The 21,908-nt window shown below is 34.7% G+C and overlaps 1 protein-coding gene across 2 annotated transcripts in view; it reads right to left on the bottom strand.

Moving 5' to 3' along the window:
* SCYL2 (SCY1 like pseudokinase 2) overlaps positions 1 to 21,908 on the bottom strand; it is a 59,335-nt gene that overhangs the window by 28,544 nt on the left and 8,883 nt on the right. For both annotated transcript variants that reach the window (XM_045779549.2, XM_045779548.2), the window contains exons 2-4: positions 17,611 to 17,815; positions 8,954 to 9,111; positions 4,717 to 4,861 (exon numbers count right to left, since the gene is read on the bottom strand). In XM_045779549.2, coding sequence (XP_045635505.1) covers positions 4,717 to 4,861; positions 8,954 to 9,111; positions 17,611 to 17,787 — 480 coding nt within the window. In that variant the 5' untranslated portion in view covers positions 17,788 to 17,815. The remainder of the gene's footprint in view (positions 1 to 4,716; positions 4,862 to 8,953; positions 9,112 to 17,610; positions 17,816 to 21,908) is intronic.

Here is a 21,908-nt window from a genome sequence, read left to right on the forward strand (position 1 = left end):
GACTCGGTGTGTGGACAGCTGAAGTTTCCATCTACTCTTTCTCAGTGTTCTCAGAGGTTGACTGTTCCCAAATTATCTCCAGGCTGGGCCTCTTCTAAAGTCCAGACTTGATTATCTGACTGCCTTCTTGACTTCTCTCCCCTTGAATGTTTTATAAGCATCTCATTCTTAGAAGAATCAAAAACTGAGCTTCCCCTACAATTCAGTTCTTTCCTCCTGTGGTCTTTTCCCCATATCAGTTAATGGCCACTTCACTTTTCCATTTTTCAAAAACCTTTGAGTTATCCTGCACTACTCTATTTTTTCTTATGTAACAAAGCCATCTGCAAATTCCAATACCTTCACCATCAAAATGATGAAATCTGATCCTGTCTTACCACCTTCCCGACCCTGGACCATCCTCACCTCTGGCCTGTACAACTATAGCAGCCACCTACTTCACCTCTTTGTTTCTGCTCATCCCCTTCTACATAATTTAATTCTCAATAAGCAGCTACCAGATCATGTCACTTTCCTGCTCAAAGCCTTTCAGAAGCCTTTCCTTTCTCTCAGAGTAAAATTCAAAGTATTTCTCTGGCTTTCACGGCCTAACAGGACTTAACCACTCATTAACTCCCTGACCTTGTCTCCTCCTACTCATCTTACTAACTCCTTTCCACCACTCCAGGTATTTCACTATTCCTTGAACAAGTCATGCATGATTCTGTTTCAGGAACTTTGCACTTGCTGTTTTTTCTGCCTCGACCATTCTTTCCCTAGGTATCTAGATGGTTCACTTCTTTGCTTTTTTTCAGATCTTTACTCACATGTCCCCTTTTCAGTTACAGATTTCCTGACTACCCCATTCAAAAGTGCAACCTTTTCCTCCCCATCCAAACTACCTTTCTTCCTCCTCCCCTTATTTTCTCCACATGCATTTATCATAATCTAATATGCTATATATTTACTTATTTTATTGTCTTTCTTCCCCCATAAGAATATAAATTCTAAAAGGCAGGATTTTGTGTCCGTTTCTTCCCCTGGCCTATCTTCAGCATCCAGAACTGTGCCAGACATGCTATCCAATAAATATACGCTTAATGAATGGATATGAGAATAAATTCTCTCTAAAAAAACACACACACACACACACAAAACACAAAACCTTACAGTTTCAACATCAAGTTAAGTCAACAGTAAAGAATGTAAAGAGTACTGTTTTGGAAAATATCTGGATTCCTGTCCCAACTTTATTACTTACTAGCCTTGCAACTTTGAGCAAGGCAACTGAACCCATGTAGGTCCCAGCTGGTGAATTACTTCAAACGATGGTATATTAACCTCTTAATAAATGTAGGAAATCATATTAGATTCCACACCACTTCCAATTCCCATCCCCATAGTCAGTCAAAAGGGCCTATTTTAACCGCATAACTTCATTCCATCCCTCTAATACTTCCTATGATTTTTGAGCAAGACTTTTTAACTATCATTAACTATTTTTACATGCAGGCACTATGCTAAGTACTTATAAATTTACACATTTGATTCCAAAAATAACCCTACATAGTAGTGATTATTTCTCATACATTTCCCCTATGCCCAAGTTCCACTCTTCTAGAATGACACTTCTAAAATGCATATCAGACCAGGTCATTTACTCTGCTTAAAACCCTCCAGTGTTCTTTTTCTATCTTTCCAGTTTCATTTTTCACCACACCTTGAGATGCAATGTGCTACTTCTAACTGCCTGAATATTTATCCTCAGTGACTAATATAATAAGCAATTAGGGGCTTAATATTTCTCAAATGAATGTTCTCCAGTTCTAACACACTGGAACCTATGAAATTCATGTAAGATCTGCCTTTTTAAAAAGCTTATTCTGCAAATATAATTTATAAAATACACAAAGTTTTTCAAATCTAGAAAAGTCAAATGATTTTTGACAAAGGTACCAACACCATTCAATGGGGAAAGGATGGAAGTTTTAACAAAGGGTGCTGAGAAAATTGGACATCCATAGGCAAAACAATGAGGTTGGACCCTTACCTTAAACCATACGTAAAAATCAATTCAAATCAAACGCCTAAATATAAGCCTAAAACTATAAAACTCTTAGGAGAAAACATAGAGGAAAGCTTCATGACACTGGATATGGCAAAGACTTCTTAGATATGACACCAAATGCACAGGCAACAAAAGAAAAAATAAATTGGATATATCAAAATAAAAACTTCTATTCATCAAAGGACAAAATCAACAGAGTGAAAAGGCAATCCACAGAATGGGAGAAAATATTTGCCAATCATATATCTGATTATATATTGAGGTTAATATCTGGACTATATAATAAACACCTACAATTCAACAACAACAAACAAACAACCTGATTAAAAGACGGTCAAAGGACTTGCATAGATATTTTTTCAAAGAAGATATACAAATGGACAAGAAGTACATGAAAAGATGCTTAAATTCACTAACTCCTAAAATGCAAATCAAAACCACAACGATCTACCACCTCAACCCCATTAGGATGGCTACTATCAAAAACTAGAAAATAATAAATGTTGGTGAGGACAAGAAGAAATTAGAACTCTGTGCTGCATTACTGGTATAAATATAAAATGGGATAGCCACTATGGAAAAAAGTACACTAGTTCCTCAAAAAATAAAAAATAGAATTACTATATGATCCAGCAATTCCACTTCTGGGTACATCCCCAAAATAACTAAAAGCAGGATCTTGAAGAGACACTTCTACACCCATGTTCAGAGCAGTTATTACTCACAAGAGCCAAGATCTGGAAGCAACCCAAGTGTCCACAGACAAATGAATAAACATAACGTGGTAAATACATGCAATGGATTATTCAGCCTTAAAAAGGAAATTCTGACACATGCTACAACATGGATAAACCTCAAGAACATCATAATAAGTGAAATAAACCACAAAAGGAAAAATAACATATGATTCCACTTATATGAGGCACCTAAAGTAGTCAAATCATAGAGAATCAAAGTAGAATGGTTGCCAGGGGCTGGGGAGTGGTGAGGATGGGTATAGAGAGCTATTGTTTAATGGATACAGCTTCAGTTTTGCAAGGTGAGAAGAGTTCTGGAGATGGATGGTGGTATGGCTGCACAACAATATAAATGTACTGAACGCCCCTGAACTGTACACTCAAAAATGGTAAGATGGTAAATTTTATGTTATGCATATTTTACCACAATTTAAAATATATATACTGTTAAAAGAATAAGATAAACCAGACACTAGGAGAAAATATTTGTAAATCATGTATCTGACATAAGATTTGTGTCCACAGTATACAAAGAAATCTCAAAATTTAATAATAAAAAACAACCCATCCAAAAAATGGGGAAAAGAGCTGAACAGATATTTCACCAAAAAAATATTCAAGTGTATGAAAAGGTGTTCAACATCATTCTTCATCAGGGAAATGCAAATTAAAACTCCAACAAAATAACACTGCATACCAATTAGAATAGCTAAAATTAAAAAGACCAACCATACCAACTTTTGGCAAATATGTGGAAAAAACAGAACTCTCAGACATTGCAATAGGAATGTAAAATGGTATTACCGCTTTAGAAAAGTTTGTTGTTTCCAAAGAACCAAAATACATACATGCCATTTGATCTAGCCATTCCACTCCTAGGTATTTAACCAAGAGAAATTAAACCATGTGTATATACAAAAACTCATACATGAGTGTTCACGGCAGCCGTATTTGCAACAACCCCAAACTAGAAACACCCCAAATGATCAACAGATTACGGATAAACAAACTACGGTATATCCATATAATGGACTATAATTCAGCAATAAAAAAAAGGATTGATACACACAATATGGATGAATCTCAAAAGAATTAAGTGAAAGAAGTCAGTAAGAAAAACAGTATATTTTGCATGACTCTAATTATAAAATTGTAGAAAATACAAACCAATTCATAGTGACAGAAAGCAGGTCAGTGGTTTCCTGGGACAAGAGATATAAAGATGGAAAGCAAGAAGTAGGAAGGAGGGATTACAGTGGGTATAAAAAACACCTGAGGGGGGTCATGAATATTTGCATTATTCTGATTATAATGATGGTTTCACCAGTATACATGTCAAATTTATAAAATCATATCGTATTTCGAATATGTGAGGTTTATTGTATGCCAATTAATAATAAAGCTGTTAAAAAATAGTAAATAAAATGATCTCTGTCTCCAAGGAACTAAAAACCCACTGTATAAATTTACTCTATAGATCCAAGGATATTTTGGTAGGCAGGGAAAGGAAAAGTGGACATATATGAAAAGTCTAATAAGATCTCTTGATACCTATTAAATAATTAAATAAAATTAAATAAAAGATGTGACTTTTAATTTTTATTAAATACTTCAGTACTTCAACTAAATATTTTGTTTATGAAATGCATTCACAAGGTTTAGCACTCAAAAAAATCAAAAGGGAACCAACCCATCAACCAGTCAATAAGTACCCTTCTACAAAAGTTACCAATGTTTGTTTCATAAATTTAAAATATAATTTAAACCTAACAATAAACTGTAGAAAAACTGCAGAACATAAAAATAATTTTTAAATTACTGAGAGGATCCAAAGGTTTACATAACGCAGTTGATATTGCTAAGAAGTTTTAAATAGCCAAAAACAATTTGGAAGGATAAAACTCTTTACAGATGATGAATAAAAATACATACCTGAAGCAAACCATATTTAGTTTCTACATCATAAAGGTTATAATCCTTAATGTCTGGTGATACAGGGGAAGGTAGATTTTCCCAGTTACCTAAAACATTGGCTAAACTGGCAAAAACCGGTTCTGTACAAAATGCCAAGCAATCCCTGTTTTAAAATAGAAAAAGAGTTATATACTATCATTTTTTCTCCACATTATCAAAGTCAAATATACATAAAATATTAGTGGTCAACAAGAAGGTAGACTTAGATTTGTTTTCAGCATTCATATAACATTTAAGCCACCATTTTCAGAATATGCTCAAAGGAACCTGCAGATTTCCCAGACCCCTCTGGAGCAAAAGGAGTCAGAAAGAGACACAGAGCACGCTCCAGGTCCCCTGTAACTACTTCAATCAGAGCAGCTTTGCTTTTACCCTATTTTAGATATAATTTTAAAAGGTGTTGGGGGCGCCTGGGTGGCGCAGTCATTAAGCGTCTGCCTTCAGCTCAGGGCGTGATCCCGGAGTTCTGGGATCGAGCCCCATATCGGGCTTCTCCACTAGGAGCCTGCTTCTTCCTCTCCTGCTCCCCCTGCTTGTGTTCCCTCTCTCGCTGGCTGGCTCTCTCTGTCAAATAAATAAATAAAATCTTTAAAAAAAAAAAAAGGTGTCACAATTTTTAAATTTTTAAGTTACTGCTCTTTGATGTTTAAGAATATTTAGAAATTTAGAAAATGTTAGATATTAACATTCAGTAGGCTTTATGGAGTAATCATAAAGAGCTCAGGCTTTGAAGACAAATACCCAACTTCAAGTCCCAGCATCCCTACTCCCTGACTAGGTGACTTGGACACCTCGGCTCTGAGCCTCACTTTGTCCATTTGTAAAATGGTGATTAAAAAAACCAACTTAAAGGGTTACTGTGAAGATCAAAGGAGATAATGAATGTAAAGCACATAGCAGAGTCACTAGCATGTAAACTTAATAAATCTTTACTACTGCTATTATAATTACCAAGTGTTTGACACTCAAGTCCTAACATTTTATGCCTTGGGCTTATTTAGGCTCTGGCAATGAAGAACTACATACACGGGACTGTGGTAACAAAGCCAGACCAAGCCTCTGCACCTGGACTGTAACTGTTTAATGGCAAGTACACATTTTGCTGTTTCATCTGTCCACTATACCTGTGTAACTTTTCTTTCACCCTGAACCCATTTTTCAAATGAAAGCATATGCAGAAGCTTAAATATACATGAAAGATTAAGCCAGAGCTGCTTAGGCTGAGGAAGAGAGTTATTACACCTGCTCAGTTACCAACAAAGATGTTGCCTTGTTCTTTACTCTCTCACCAAGCTCATAAACACGGTGGACACCAGGTTTCCATTTCCTGAACTGTACTGGAGGAAAACATCAAATACTCTAAAGTCTTTTCTACAATTCTCTGTAATTCCCAAGTTTCACGTATTTGAGCTACTCCTATTTGTTTCCTCTCTGTCTTGACCCCAGTATCATCCATGACCCGTCATGGCCACATGACCATCCGTATGATTATTCCTCCAGCTGGAAGCCCTCTTATCTTTCATGAATATTACTTCCATCATCATTACAAAGAGTCACATACCAGAAGGGCTACATCCTCTTCTCAAGAACCACTTCCCCAACCACAGCTACTTACTAGCCATTATCTCCTACTCCTTTACTACCTCCACCAAATCTAGCTCCCCAACACCTTTATTAACCAAATTCAAAGTGTTCAGTCCTGACCATACATATTTGATTCCTTTCTTTCTCCCAACTATCACAATAACCTATCACCCAAATTACCCTTTACTGAGCAAACCTCTATTAACCCTGTAAAAATCACTACAAGTTTCTTTTACCCTCTTGCTTATATCGTAAGCACAAGAATAGAAAGCCCAAATCTTTTTAAAACACAGTGTTAAGTCACTAGTATACTTTAACATTGCTCTTTTTTTTTTCAACATTCAAGAACATTCCTTTATAGTCCTCTTCTTAGCTCCTCATTCCATGGCCCCCTTTACCCACTACTCACCTATTACCCACTTTCTACTTAAAAAAAGTATAAAGTTCATTCTAACATGAATGACCTCATTTCCCTAAACTTCACCTCAGTATTAGTGATTAAACTGTCATCCTAAAATTTCCTTTGAGTTCCTCCTCTGGGACTTTATTCACATAATGAAGTCTTCTCTGCTGGGCTCCTCAGTATCTATTTTCTAGCTTACAAACCACCATCCTACTACTGATGTTACTGAAGATCAGTAACAAACTCTCACTAGTCAAATGTAACAAACTCTTCTCCGTCCTTATTTTCCTTTTTCTCAGTGGTCCTTAGTGTTGGTGGTCCCTTCTCCCCTCTTTTAGCTTCCATGACATTCAGCTGCCTGTTTTTCTCCTGCCATGTAACAGTGATCGCTCGTTTCTTTTCCTGGCTCTTCTTTTTCCCCTACATTTCAAGTTCTATCCTCAGTACTCTGCTCTTTCGACTCATGCTCTTGAAAAATTCTTTTCTTCATGGTTTTAATTACTGCCTCCACGTTACCCTCAATACACATCACCAACTCTGAGCTTTCACCTGGATGACTTTACTATAGCACATTTCTTTTGGATAATTCCAGTGTTATTTCTACATTATTAATTCATTAAAAACTGGAAGTCATTTTTCCTTCCCTAAAGCTGTCCTATTTCTATCAATTTTACAGTTTTACAATTTAACAATGAAGATGCCTTAAAGTCATCTTTGAATTGTCTCTCTTAATGATTGCCAACAAATCCCTAGTTCCATAATATTTAAATCACTATAAAAGAAGCTGCAGGGACAGCTTCTGCCCTCAAGAGACGTGAAATGTAATGAGGAAATATAAGACACATTGATACAAGTTAAAATAACAAAGATGGTAGGATTCTGATAGGTGACATAGTAGACACTGAGAGAAAACACCCCAAAGGAAACAGCATCATTCAGAAAGCTCAGGACAAGTGTGGCAAACGAAACATCCCCTTCGGGATAGAGAGTTCACAATAGTGAATGTTACATAAGGGTCAACAACTATATTCATGGCTCTTCATGGAAAGAAGAGCAATACAAATATTATCATCACAAGAGATATACGGGCATATTTCTGGGGAGGCACACCATGATATAGTGGAATAAAGAAAACATGGGCTCAGGAATCAAGGCATCATAACTATGTGGCTTAAGTAATGTCTCTGATCCTCAGTTCTCCCATGTAATTGTGAGAACTGAATGAGTTAAACGTAAAGCATTAATGCAGTTTTCACAGTAAATATTAGGGTTTCTTTTCTTTTAGGTTGAAAGAAAGTACCTTGTGATCCTGGGGGAGAGGGATAAGTGACAGTGGGTTACTGAAGATTCCAAAGTAAGAATTATACAGAAATCCAATACATAAAAAGATAAAAGTAAAAGTGTCCCGGCTGAAGGGAGACTAGAAGCCTGGAATCTTGCCAGCTCTGTTTCTTCGCCTATCTGTTCTTCCCCTATCCTTAAAATTCTAGGGTCCACCGAACACAAATGGCAAACCATTTCGTTAAGATCTTCTGGATTAAGAGAGAGGAATACAGTCTGCTAAGTAGGAAGGAAGAAAGAAGGAAATTAGGGGTTATGAGTAATGTGGAAAAAGTTTACATAGCTAGGGTATCTAATGGACTATTAAAAGCACCACAGGCTTCAGGATCCAGTTAGGATTACACAATATAAATTTCATATTCTTGTCATTCTCAGCAACAGTTCCCAAGCTCATCCTTGAGAAAAATAAATGGTAGAGTAACTGCTGGCTATGGACTGACATGCTGAGCGTATCAGAAGGTTAAATGCGTAGAAGAGTACCGGAAACACACATAAAAAAAGCCCGCTGATATGTAATCAATGTACAGGGTAGAAAATAGTCCAGCAAGTTAACCAGGAGAGGTACTTCCAGATGGGGACTGTATGCTACACTTCTGCAGCTTCTACTTTGACTACTGTAGTGCTCAGCATAGAGTAAGCAAATATACACCGATGGCACATGTGAAGAAAGCTTTTACTAATATTTTAAAAAGAGGCAACTACATAGTATATACAAATAAATTTTACAGAAATAATAATCCATAAGAATTCAACACTCAGTTTCTAAGAATTTTTCACTGACAGCATGCTCCATGGTCAGAACTTTAACATACAATTATTAACTATTTGTTCAACAAGTCTTTTATGTAAGTTTCTCTAAAAATTTACCTGGATTCTTCTAAAGGATGCTGGACAGTAAGAAGTCGAGGGTGTCGTAGTCGAGTTAACTGTTGGACTCCTCGTTTTAGAGAATCAATGATTTGATCCTTTTCAAATTTTTGATATTTGTCAATCAGCTTTTTATCAAAGACAAAAACAGCCACTTCCTAATGAAAGAAATGTGCATCTAATTTTAATCAAGAATATACAAAAGCAATAAATTGTATTCAAGTGTCACAACAGTCTACAAACAGAAATAACCAAAATCTAATGTCATGGAAATTATAGCACCATTGTAATACTTTTCTGCTATCAAAAAGTTGGTCTCTTCATGATTAGTAAATCGAAATATTTTTAAAAGTATGAGACCTAGAATCCTATCTAAGGAGAACATAGGAAAATCTCCATCTTTGAACTCTGATACACACAAGGTGTATGTAAAGTGCTGTAGCCTATGTAGTTATCTTATTTAACCAGAATTCAAATAAAAGTTAAAATGTTTAAAAATTCAAAATGTGATATATAATGATAACCCTGGATAACCTGATCACCCTACAAAAATCTTGAATCATTCTTTGAAAGAAAAGTTGTGTATGTCAAGGAGTAACTTGTTTATACAAAAACCCATTTTGTAAGCAACTTTCGCATATGAATAACTTATACTCACTCTTTCCTTTCAGCCTATCCCTATCTCATTATGGGCAGTAACTGGAAATGAATGGTACCAGTACAAGAAGCTGCTCTCCCACTGTCTCTCTTTAAGATTATTCACAGCTTATTTATACTACTAAAAGCATACATTGCCCTTAACTACCTTCTTCCTTTCCTTTTCTGTTACCCACAGAAAAATAGTTCCGGTCCAGTTACCCAATCTTAACAAATCAATCAAAACTGTATTGATAGCTGATGTATTACCACTATGCAACACATCAGAGATGCTAGATCTTCATCATAAATGCAAAGAAAAATGATAAAGCCGGAAGCAAAAGAATCAATGCTAGCCTTCCAAAATTCCTAGACAGATTTTGAATGACTTTCAGAATTTTTATAAAAGTATCTTTCAAAAGCCTCTAATTCAAACTTACTACTACTAAACTATCAATATCCAAGACAGTATTTTTCCATTTTATTGTTCTCTTATTATTTCTGCCACATTAGAATCACTGTTTTTCACAAGTTAGCCTGGCAACCTAATTACCTAACAGAGATTCACTGCAGAATCCCAAACCAATAAATTTCTCAAACACAACTTGTTTTAAGGCTCCTTATATGTATAGAAGTTAAGGATTTTAGGGGATTGATCTCTGAAAAGTGACAACAAAGGGACTATCTAGTAACTCAAATTCAACATCCTATTCCCAAAGCATTTGTGTATTTTTAAGGAATTATTTCATTCCTCACAGCAATCCTACAAGACAAGATATTATCATCATTTAAGAGATGAGGACACTGTGGAGAAGGTGTATGTATTATCTAAAATCTCACAGCTGATGAGATCAAGATTCAAATCCGGTCATTTTAACTCTGAGGACCACATGCTTAGCCACTACACCATTCTGTCTCCCCAGAAATAATACAGGGACAACAAATACAAAGCACCACAGTAAAACATAACATATGTCTTCAGGAAAACAGTCATTTGAGAGATTTAAATAGCACCCATGTATAAATATATAATCTTAGCTTTTTTTTTCATAATCTTAGCTCTTTTGATCCTTTATGAGACGCAGGACTATCAAGAGCTAAGAGTGTTATGTAATATTAATTTGAACTAAAAACAAATGACCTAGAAGTTCAAGTTCCTATCTCACTATTCATGTGCACAATCTTATTTTAGTAAGTGTTCTGCCACAACACATTTTATAAATGCATCTAATTTAAATGTGTTTATTTTTTCAAGATGTTTTAAGTCCTTAAAAAAAAAAATTACATGAAATGGCTCTTGAGCTCTTGCAATTTCACCACTCTTAAGGAAAAATACTATAGTTCATAAAGAAAAAGAAACAACACAAAATTCTCTCTCAGATATTCATTTATTATTTTAAGTCACAGATAAAAAATTTCTACATAGATCAGAATAGATTATCAACCGTCTTAAAAAGATTTTCTCTTTGTTCTAATCAGTTTAATTAAAATTAACCAATTTCAACAAAGTTGTGACTAACTAACCCTCAGACCTCATACTGATTTCCTAAAAACTCTTAGTCTGCATCTCAACACTTTCTTCAGAACAGACTATCATCTTTAAATTTATGTTTTCCTTCTACTACTTCACTACCCACTCTGTTAACACATACCACTTATGTAAAAGTCCTGTCACCTTACGCATATTACAAGCTTCTTAAAAAAAGAAACCATGCCCCCCCAAAAAAAACAACAAAACGAACAAAGAAACCATGACTTAAGTGTCTCTGTATCCACTACAGGATCTACACCCAGATGACAGTCAGATCTTTTTTGCCTACAAGTCAATAAAAACAAGCAGTTACTGGAAGCTTTCCATTATCACCCTGAATTAAAACCTTTTTTGACTCTTTATTATGAAGATTTTCAAATATACAGAAAAGATGAGGTACTGCAATTACCCAAAATAGCTTCCACTTAAGAGTCAACTGTTAATTCTAATTAAATTTGGAGTCTCTTTTTTATACAAAAATTACTAAAACAAAATGTAAGCGTATTTGGCACTCTATTGTTCTTTTAGTCACTTCATAGTCTTTAAAATACACTGGCAAAGGAAGTTACCTACTAAAAAGTATTTTTTCTCAATAGCCTATCTTTAAATAAAAATGGCTACAAAATAAATCATTCTAAAAACTAATACTGGTCAAAATGGAGGCTACCTTTTGATACAAGTATAATTTATAACTTTTTAAAGCTACTTTGCTTACTACAAAGTTAAACTCTTGCTGAAAACAAGACAGTTTAAGTAATAAAATCTAAGTAGATATGTACCAATGTGTCTAGGATTCCCTAATAGTAATCATGACCTCCACTAACCTATCCCTCAAAGCCACCAGGGATGGTTTCTGAGACACGGATATTCCCTGTGAACTCTATTTTATAGACCTTTCATAACTGATCAGTGATGACTGACAACCATCATACTCTTCTTCATTTTTCATGTGATTTCAGGGCAAAGTTTCTTTTTAAAAACAATAAAACAAAATCAAATTTTTACTTAGATTAAGTTAAAACAACTTGATATTTGAGAAGACTGAGAGGTAAACAAGATATACTCCTTAAAATTATTAAAGATAGTCTATGATCATTATTGACCTAAGCAACTTGACTAACATTCAGCTTTCCACAGTGGTTTCTTTTATTTAAAACTTTTAATTTATTATACTCCAGCTTGTCATAATAATTTAATTATGCCTTTGCCTACACAATATCAGCAAGCCTCATCCATGAATACTCGCATTTGGATAACACAATGTAGATTTTGTAGTAAGTAAGGGGTATGTCCAAGCCTATATCTGGTAGAGTGGCTATAATAATGAATATCAGTTAAATATTTATTACATGATTTTAAAAATCAATCTATCTTCATTATCTTCATAGGAACAGTCATTGAACTAGGGGTGTTTTAAAGCTTATGCAGTAGTTAGAGCAAAAGAAACAAGCCAGCAAATGTGACTTTTAAGCCAAAATAAGACTAAAGCTGCCCTATTTAAGAAAAAAAAAAAGTCTATTTTAAAATAACTGGATAAAAACATAATCATAAATACGGAACACTAACTAGAAGACTACTAATAAATGTTATATTATTCATTTGAAGAGCAGTTACCTGGCAACAGACTCTTGTGTCAAGATAAATAGAAATACTTAATATAATAAATAAATGTTTGGATAGTAAACACACCCACACATATGCTCTTTTTTTAAAACATCTTCTCCCAAAATAAATCTCTTAACTTGACATAGAGTTGAAAGGTAGGTGTACAGATGGAACAGAAACTATATTTATGTAGTGCTTTCTTACAAATTACTTAAACATATTAGCAGCCTTGATAGTTACAATATTCCTATCTAATAAATAAGGTGATGGCACTTCAATTTTTAAAGGACATATATAAACAAAGCAACCATTTCTCACTTATGATTGATATATATAGACAGACAGTTTGGCCAAAAATTTCAATTTAAGAGCTTGTTTAAATTAAGTATAACTTAAAAATTAGAAAAGCTAATGAAATCCAATTGAGGACATTTATGTCAGAAATCTCTCTAAAGTAAATAATCTTTACAGTGGAAATAAGAATATGCCTAAAAAGAACGCCTATGTTTAGATACCATTTTAATCCTAAACATGCTACTCTGTAGAAAGACCTATGTCAGTTATAAAGCTATAACAGAAACACAGCAGTATAAATTCTGTGCCCAGCAATTAATTACCTACCAGACATTATAAAAGCTTCGGAGGTAGAGGAGTAAGGAGTATTTCACTGAATTTTCAAAAATTAAATAGACCCTGAGATCGTGCCATTTGCAACAACATGGATGGACCTAGCGGGTATTATGGCAAGGGAAATAAGTCAGACAGGGAAAGACAAATAACATATGATTTTACTTATATGTGGAATCTAAAAAACAAAACGAATAAACACACAAAAAAACAGAAACAGACCCCAAAATAAAGAGAACAAACTGATGGCCGGAGAGATGGGCAAAATGGGTGAAGGGGAGTGGGAGGTATAGTTATAGAATGAATAAATCGTGGGGATAAAAGGTACAGTTATAGAATGAATAAATCACGGGGATAAAAGGTACAGCATAGGGAATACAGTCAATGGTATAACAGTGGTGAGCATAGCATAATGTATAGACTTGTCAAACCACTATGTAGTACCCCTGAAACTAACACTGTGTATCAATTATACTTCAATAAAAAACAAAAAATAAGTCAAAGGAGAACCTCTGCTCAGGATGCCTAAATTTAAAAAGACTGACTATAAAAAGGGTTGGCAGGAATGTGAAGAAACTGTAACTGCTGATGGAAGTATACATTCATACAACCACTCTGGAAAAACTGGCACTGAACAAATACAAACACTATTACCCAAGCAATTCCATGTCTAGATAATGTGTCATATATGCCAACAGCACGTACAATAATGTTCATAGCAGTACCCTATATTTTAATGAAAAGAAAAACCGCTATGTTCAGCAACACAGATGTATCCCATGAACATACATCTAAGGAAAAGGAGGCAAACACAGGAGCACATACCACGATTCCATTTAAATAAAGTTCAAAAACAAACAAGCAACACAAACACACACACACACACACACACACACACACACACACACAGAAAACAAACAAAAAAAACTAAAGTTCAAAAATAGGAAAAATTACTCTAAAGAGTCAGAGGACGGGGCAGCAGGTACCACTGGAGAGAAGGTGGGGAGAGGTAATGACTATGAAAAGGCATGATGAATATGAGCAATGTTTCCTTGATCTGGATGTTGGTCACTGGTGTTCTCACTGTGCACACTCATCAAGCTGTACACTCATGATTTGTGCACTATTCCACAATAGTGGAATATAAGATGTGCTTATAAGCTTATATTTTAAAAAAACTAAATAGACACAATTTTTATTCCCTAAATGTCATCCTGAAATGTCTTACAACATTCTACTGAAATTCTAAAGAGTAATGGTTAGGAACTGAGAGCTGCCTCTAAATGAACACTCAAAAGGAAACTAAGTAATACACAAGCCTAAATAGTAGCTTCAAATGCTAATAGGCTATAATTAATGATCTCTCCATTTCAACATGTTTACATGTTGTGTTAAGTTTACCCAAATAATAACTTTTAAAAATCTTAATTCTGTATACAAAACTGGCCTAAACACCCTATTTAACTGTAAAAAATCAACTTTAAATTTTTCTTGAAGACTCTTAGGAATTCTTAATTGCACTTTCATAAATTACTCACTAGAATTTTCTTCAAAGAATGTCTTTCAAAAACAAAAACAAAGAACAACAGAAACTGGTTTCTAGAAGCATAAACCCAGAATAATAATAATACAGATGTCCAATCAGGTACAATGATGTTACCAGGCACACAAGTAAATTTTTATTTACCAATTCTTTTTATCTTGCTATACTCCAGGTCTCATAAATACGTACTTTTTTCAACTGTTCTGTAGGTGTTTTATTACTACTCCACTCCTCTCAGAGGCTTTCAAACATTTACATTAAAAAGGAAAAGTTGTACATGATCTGAAAATTTTAATTCTTCATGTACTACTGTGAACTTGAAATAACCCTAGCAAAAAAGTACACAGAGAGAATCTCCTACCCCTACATCCCTAACCTGATGTTACCTCAAAGTCAGATTTAAGATCATATAATCTGCTATAAAACACAAATGCAATCCAGTACACTGTATGCTAGATCAAGAAAGGCTGGGAGGGTTAAGAAAAATGCTCTCAGTGTCCCTTTATGCAAGGGGGAAAAAAAAGACCAAGAATATCCTTTTCCATGATATTTCTCCTGGTTCCTCTAAGATCAGTAGTGTCGTACAGAACTTTCAGCGATGATCAAAAGTTCTTTATGTGCATTGTCCAGTATGGTATATGTAGCTTGTGGTTACCATAGTGGATAGCACAGATCTAGATTATCTATCTTCTATGATTCCCTTTTATTAAAAAATGAGATAACTGAAAAAGAATTAAAACTACAATTAAGGGAAAAATTAAAATGAGGCTTCAAATGCCAAGGTGCTTAAAGACTTGGCTATTCTTTAAGGAATTAGCCAGTAGTCCAGATAGGATACTCAGGTCAAACACCTTAGGTTTGAAAGAAACAAAGAAAGAAGATTCAAAACTGTATCCACAGAAAGCACGGATATATTCCAAAACTATCTTTTTCCACAAAGCAATAAATTTGAGGGGGAAAATGTAGTAGTCCTAAGAGAACCCAATTCTGGCATTCAGCAGTTGAGAACTGGTGTATTATTGTGCAACATCTAATCAATTACCTATTATTTATCCCTGGTTTTCATGTCCTATGAACAGCAACAGAAGCTTCAACATTATCAGAGAATATGGACTTCTGATATAAACACAAACAACTAGAACTCTTCTGGCTAAGCACAAAGACACTATTATGTTACATCCTTAATAAATAATGTAAAATTTAGTACATTTGGTGTTCTTTCATTTTCCCCTTATATAATTGATTATAAAAGCTAGTGTTAGAGGTTGGTCATTTACATAATTCATGGCCTCATTACTAGCTTTTTAAGCATTCAATACTCAAGAAGCTACTTATTTTTTGAGCTCTTGAAAAAATGATAGAGAAAACAATGTTCAAAAAAGACAAATCAATCAGCATTTAAAATACAGATCAGCTCTGGACTTAAAAGACTTCCAACCAAATGGCAATAAAAACAAGATTTACAGGTCAGGTACAAACCACACACCAGCAATCTATCACAAGACCAAGATTCCTACTTCATAAAAGGATAAGCAAAGCCAATTCCGTCTTTAATATACTTGCTGTTTTGGGAAATAAGCTGACTTTGGAAAAGTCACAAATAATGCATATCCACAAGCATATGACTGGGACAGAGTCACTGGAAAATATGTGTAATTAATCCCAAACATCTTATAATCCGTATGTTTCACTTGTAGAGAAATAAATGTACTTTTGGAAACAGTGACTTTTCCTTTTAAAGAACCTATTTCTACAGAGGTTTTAAACCTGGAGGTTTTTCAATTCTTCAACAATTCCAACAGAAAACTGTTAGTGAAACTTAACACTAACAATCCTCCACATTTCTAAGAACCATCTGTTGGTCTCTTAAGTCAAATTTAAAAAATAAAAATAAAAATACAACTCATTCAAATGACTCTACGGAAGGAACAGTTAGTTTTAAAATAACTTTGAGATCAATATATTGTAAAACACATTACTGACTATTCCACAAATGTACTTCCTTCTGATAATAAAAACTATCAAGTTAAACACAAAAGAATGTTACATAAGTCTATTTTTCAGAAGGCTATAAAATAAAAGGGGAAAAAGAATGCACTAAATAAGAATGCATTTAATGTTGGAAAAATTTAATGGAGTATTTTGCCAATAGTTTATTGACAAATTTGAAAAGGAACACAATTTTTATTCTAAAAGAAACTTTTCTAAAAATCTAATATGCAGGACACGTGGATGGCTCAGTCAGTTAAGTGTCTGCCTTCGGCTCAGGTCATGATCCCAGGGCCCTGGGATCGAGCCCGGCATTGGGTTTCTTGCTCAGTGGGGAGTTTCCCCCTCCCTCTGCCTGCTGCTCCCTCTGCTTGTGCACTCTCCCTCTCTCTCTCTGACAAATAAATAAAATCTATTAAAAAAATTTTAATTTTTTAATTTAAAAAATAAAAATCTAATATGCTTCTTTGCTCAACAGATACATTAATTTTATTAAGTAAACAAAATTAAATTACAAGATGCAATGATATATCAAACAATATATTTGTAACCAGGAGATTCAGGGCATGCTGAAAAGCATTTATTTTTGTATGACTTCATTAGACAGAAATGAGAAGTAAAGAACTCATTACTTTTGGCATTTCTTAACATAAAAATGCATATGCACATTATGGTACTTAATTAGCATGTGTGTTTTTGCCAAATGGACTCTGAATCAAAACTTACCTGTTTTGTTGACTTTTTTGTGCCATTGAAAATCTTCCAAGCTAGCCCATTGCCACCACTGGCAATATGTCGACCAACATCAAATTCTCTAGTGACAGGATTTCCCATTACAGCACTAGTGACATCAGCTGTTACTTTTGTAACAGTACTCTTTAACTTATTAAGCATGGACTCCATGGCTGCAATATTGAGTAGTTATGGTTACCTAGAAACACAGGGGGGACAGGGAAGCACTGATCATTTGTTTTTAATTGCTTAAGCACTTAACATTCCTTATTTAATCTGAAAAAGTTAATATACCACAAGCAGTGAACGAAACAATCCTATAGAGACAAAAGCTACATACTAGTTTTGTCTTCAAAGAACCCAACACACCTGAATGCAAATTTAAACCTAGGAACCAAATTGTTCTTTTCAACCTCAGTTATTATAGACCATGAAAAGATATATTCACACTTGACACTGACATGAATGTTGTTCAACTACATGGACCCTCAAGACTTCAGTGGTGTAGAGGGTCTAAATCTTTCCTCACACTAAAAACAACCATATAAAACCTGAAAGGAGCAGGATGCCTCACTCAGTAGGTTAAGCATCCGCCTTTGGCTCAGATCGTGATTGCCAGGTCTTGGGATCGAGCCCCACATTGAGCTCCTTGCTCAGCAGGGAGCCTGCCTCTCCCCTGCCTGCCACCACCCCCTACTTGTGCATGCATGTGCGCTCTCTCTCTGACAAATAAATAACTAAAATTTTATTAAAAAACCTGAAAGGAGCTAATGCTATACTCAACAATAAATTAGTATTTTATAAAAGTTTTATTCACTACTAAAATAATTAATAATTGATTGGGGGCACCTGGCTGTTCCACACTTCCAGGCATGATGCAGAAACAAAGACTTAAATTTATCCTCTCACTTTGAACAACTAGAAGCTGGACAAATATCTGAAACAAATGTTTTCAGACACTGAACAGGCAGCATAGGCATATAAGCCCAGTGAGAAAGCAAACTAACACGGTGAACCCTACAAGTGCCCCAGCTTTCTGCCTAGAGGTACACTGCAAACCACAGAGCAGACAGCAGAATTCCAAGCAGCAGTCTAGCTGAGTTAAAGAGTTGAGAAGACCAATTGGAATTCAAGGATGCAGAGGTGGCTACAAGTTCTGGGATAGAATTTCAAGGAGAAGAGGGAAAATCAGAGAGAAAAAGTCAGTGATTAAGAGACAGAACTATGCCGAAGAAGAGCTCCAGAAACTTTCACAGAAATCTGATGCTTTGTTGAACACTAAGATGCCCATACATGGTGTGAAACTCAACCAGGTCAGTCAAGGACCAACTTGAGCGATAAGCTGAATAGTTCAAGTTTGCACTGGGCTGCAAATCACTTAATTTCTCACACGCTAGACTGGAGAGTCCTCATTGATTACTAAAGGCATTTAGCAGAAACCCCATAAGGACAATGCCATAATAGTAGGATAACTGTTCTCAGTGTAAAATATACTCTAAAGCTGCCCTAACAAACGAAAAGCAAGCCTCAAATGATCAAACTAATCATAAATTACTTAACTGCCTACCAGAATGAAACCTAATACTCATGAAAGACAAAAAAAATTCAGTTATCTAACAATGTAACATTCACAATGTTCAGCATGCAGTCAATAATTATTAGACATGCCAAGAAACAAGAATATGTGCTCATAATCAAGACCAAAATCAATAAAGACTCCAAAACAATAGATTATAGACACTAAAAAGCTTTCATATATCTATGTATTTCAAGGAAAGTATGAACATAATGAAAGAAAATGGAATACTATTTAAAAATCCTAATGAAAATTCTAGAGATGAAAAATAAAATATCTCATATAAAAAATTCAGAGGATATGATTAACAAATTAGACAAAGTAGGAAAAAAAAAAAGAGTAAAATCATGGGGGGCTGGGTGGATCAGTTGGTTGAGCATCCAACTCACCTCAGGTCTTGATCAAGTCATGAATTCAAGCCAAATATTGAGCTCCATGCTGGGTGTGGAGCCTACTTTAAAAAAAAAAATCAGTAAAACCTGAAGATAGAGTAAAAAGCTAGGGAAAAAAAATGAGCAAAGTCTCAGTGACTTGTGGGACAATATCACAGTCTAACATATATAAATGAATCCCAAAAATGAGAAGGAAAAAGGAGAAATAATATTTGAAAAGATAATGGCCAAATATTCCTGAATTTGATGAAAACTATACAAGTTGTCAAGAAATTCGATGAACCACAAACAGGATAAACACAAAGAAAACCATTCTTAGACATGTCATCAGTAGCTGAAAGTCAGTGATTAAGAGAAAAATCTTAAAAACAGCCAGAGAAAACAGGAAAATTACATATAGAGGAAAAAAAGATAAGAATTTTCCCCAGACTTCTCATCAGAAACTACAGAAGTCAGGCAAATAAATGGATGTCTCTAAAGTGCTAAAACAAAAATAAAACAAAAAACAATCAATCAAAACTTATCAACCTAGAATTCTACAAGCCATGGGGAAAAAATTTCAAAAATAAATGTGAGGGGCTCCTGGATGGCTCAGCTGGTTAAGCTTAAGCGTCTGCCTTCACTCAGGTCATGGTCCCCGGGGTCCTGGGATGGAGCCCAACGCCTGGCTCCCTGCTGAGCAGGGAGCCTGCTTCTCCCTCTCCTGCCACTCCCCCTGCTTGTGCTCTCTCACTCTCTCTCTCTCTCTGTCAAATAAATAAATAAAATCTTTAAAAATAAGAAAATAAAATAAATGTAAAATAGTTTCTCAGGAAAACAAAATCTAAGAGAATTTGTTGCCAACAGATATTCACTACAAGAGGTATTAAAAGAAGTCCTTCAAACAGAAGGAAAAAGACACAAGATGGAAATGTGAATCCACAAAAAGAATGGAGGACACTAGAAATAAAAATTATGCAGGCATATAAAAAAACTTCTCATGTTGTCTTAAAAGGATAACTGATTACTTAAAACAAAAATAACAAAAATATATTGACATATGAAAAAGTAAAAAAATATGACAAACCCTGAAGGACAGGAGAGGGGGAAATGGAAGTATATTTTTGAAAGATTCTTATATTGTATGTTAGGTAGTATAATATCAATTGAAAATAGATCATAGCAAATTAAAGACATAGAATAAATCCTAGACTAATAAGTAAAATAAGAGACAACTAAAAGGTCAATAATGGAAATAAAGGACTCCTAAAGTAAAATGAATACAAAAAGTAGGAAAAGAGGAAGAAAGGAACAAAGAATAATTGTGACAAGCAAGATAGTAGACTTAAATCCAACCCTATAAATAATTACATTAAGTGCAAATGATTTAAAATTCCAATTAAAAGGCAGAGATTGTCAAACTAGATTATAAAGCAAGACCCAATTATATGCTGCTTTCAAGAAATCCACTTTAAATCCACTTTACAAGATGACTTAAAACTAAAAGAACATGAAAATATACCAAGCTAGATGGCCATATTAATAACAAACAGAATAGGCAACATTTCATAACAAAGATGTCATTCATCAAGAAAACATAAAATCCTAAGTGTGTATATACTGAATAAAAGCTTTAAAATAAACACAGCAGGGACGCCTGGGTAGCACAGTCGTTAGGCGTCTGCCTTCGGCTCAGGGCGTGATCCCGGCGTTGCGGGATCGAGTCCCACATCGGGCTCCTCGGCTGGGAGCCTGCTTCTCCCTCTCCCCTGCTGTGTTCCCTCTCTCGCTGGCTGTCTCTCTATCACATAAATAAATAAAATCTTTAAAAAAATAAAATAAAATAAAATAAATAAAATAAAATAAACACAGCAAAAAATGACTGAAAGACAAATCTACAATTATAGTTGGACACTTCAAGGATCCTCTTTCAGTAACAGATGGACATAGACTGAGTAGACAAAAAAATCAGTTAAGGATATAGAAGACCTGAACAACACTATGAAACAACATGACCCAAAACATCCCACTTGACAACAGCAGAATGCATTTTGTTTTCATGTGTATATGGAACACTCAGTAAGACTGACTATATTCTTCCAGGCCATAAGACAAATCTGAACATATTTAAAACTACTGAAATATAAAACATGTTCTTGGACCACAATGAAATTAAACTAGAAATGAGTAATAGAGAAATATCTAGAAGAAATGCAAATATTTGGTAATTAAACACTTCTCAATAACCCAATGGCTAAAATAAATAAATCACAGAAAAATTTTAAATACTTTGAGGTGACTGAAAATGAAATATCTGTGGGATGTAGGTAAAGCAGTAAATAGTG

This window comes from Ursus americanus, chromosome 17 (assembly GCF_024610735.1).
Source record: "Ursus americanus isolate L20-20 chromosome 17, mUrsAme1.1.p, whole genome shotgun sequence".
Classification (NCBI taxonomy): domain Eukaryota; kingdom Metazoa; phylum Chordata; class Mammalia; order Carnivora; family Ursidae; genus Ursus; species Ursus americanus.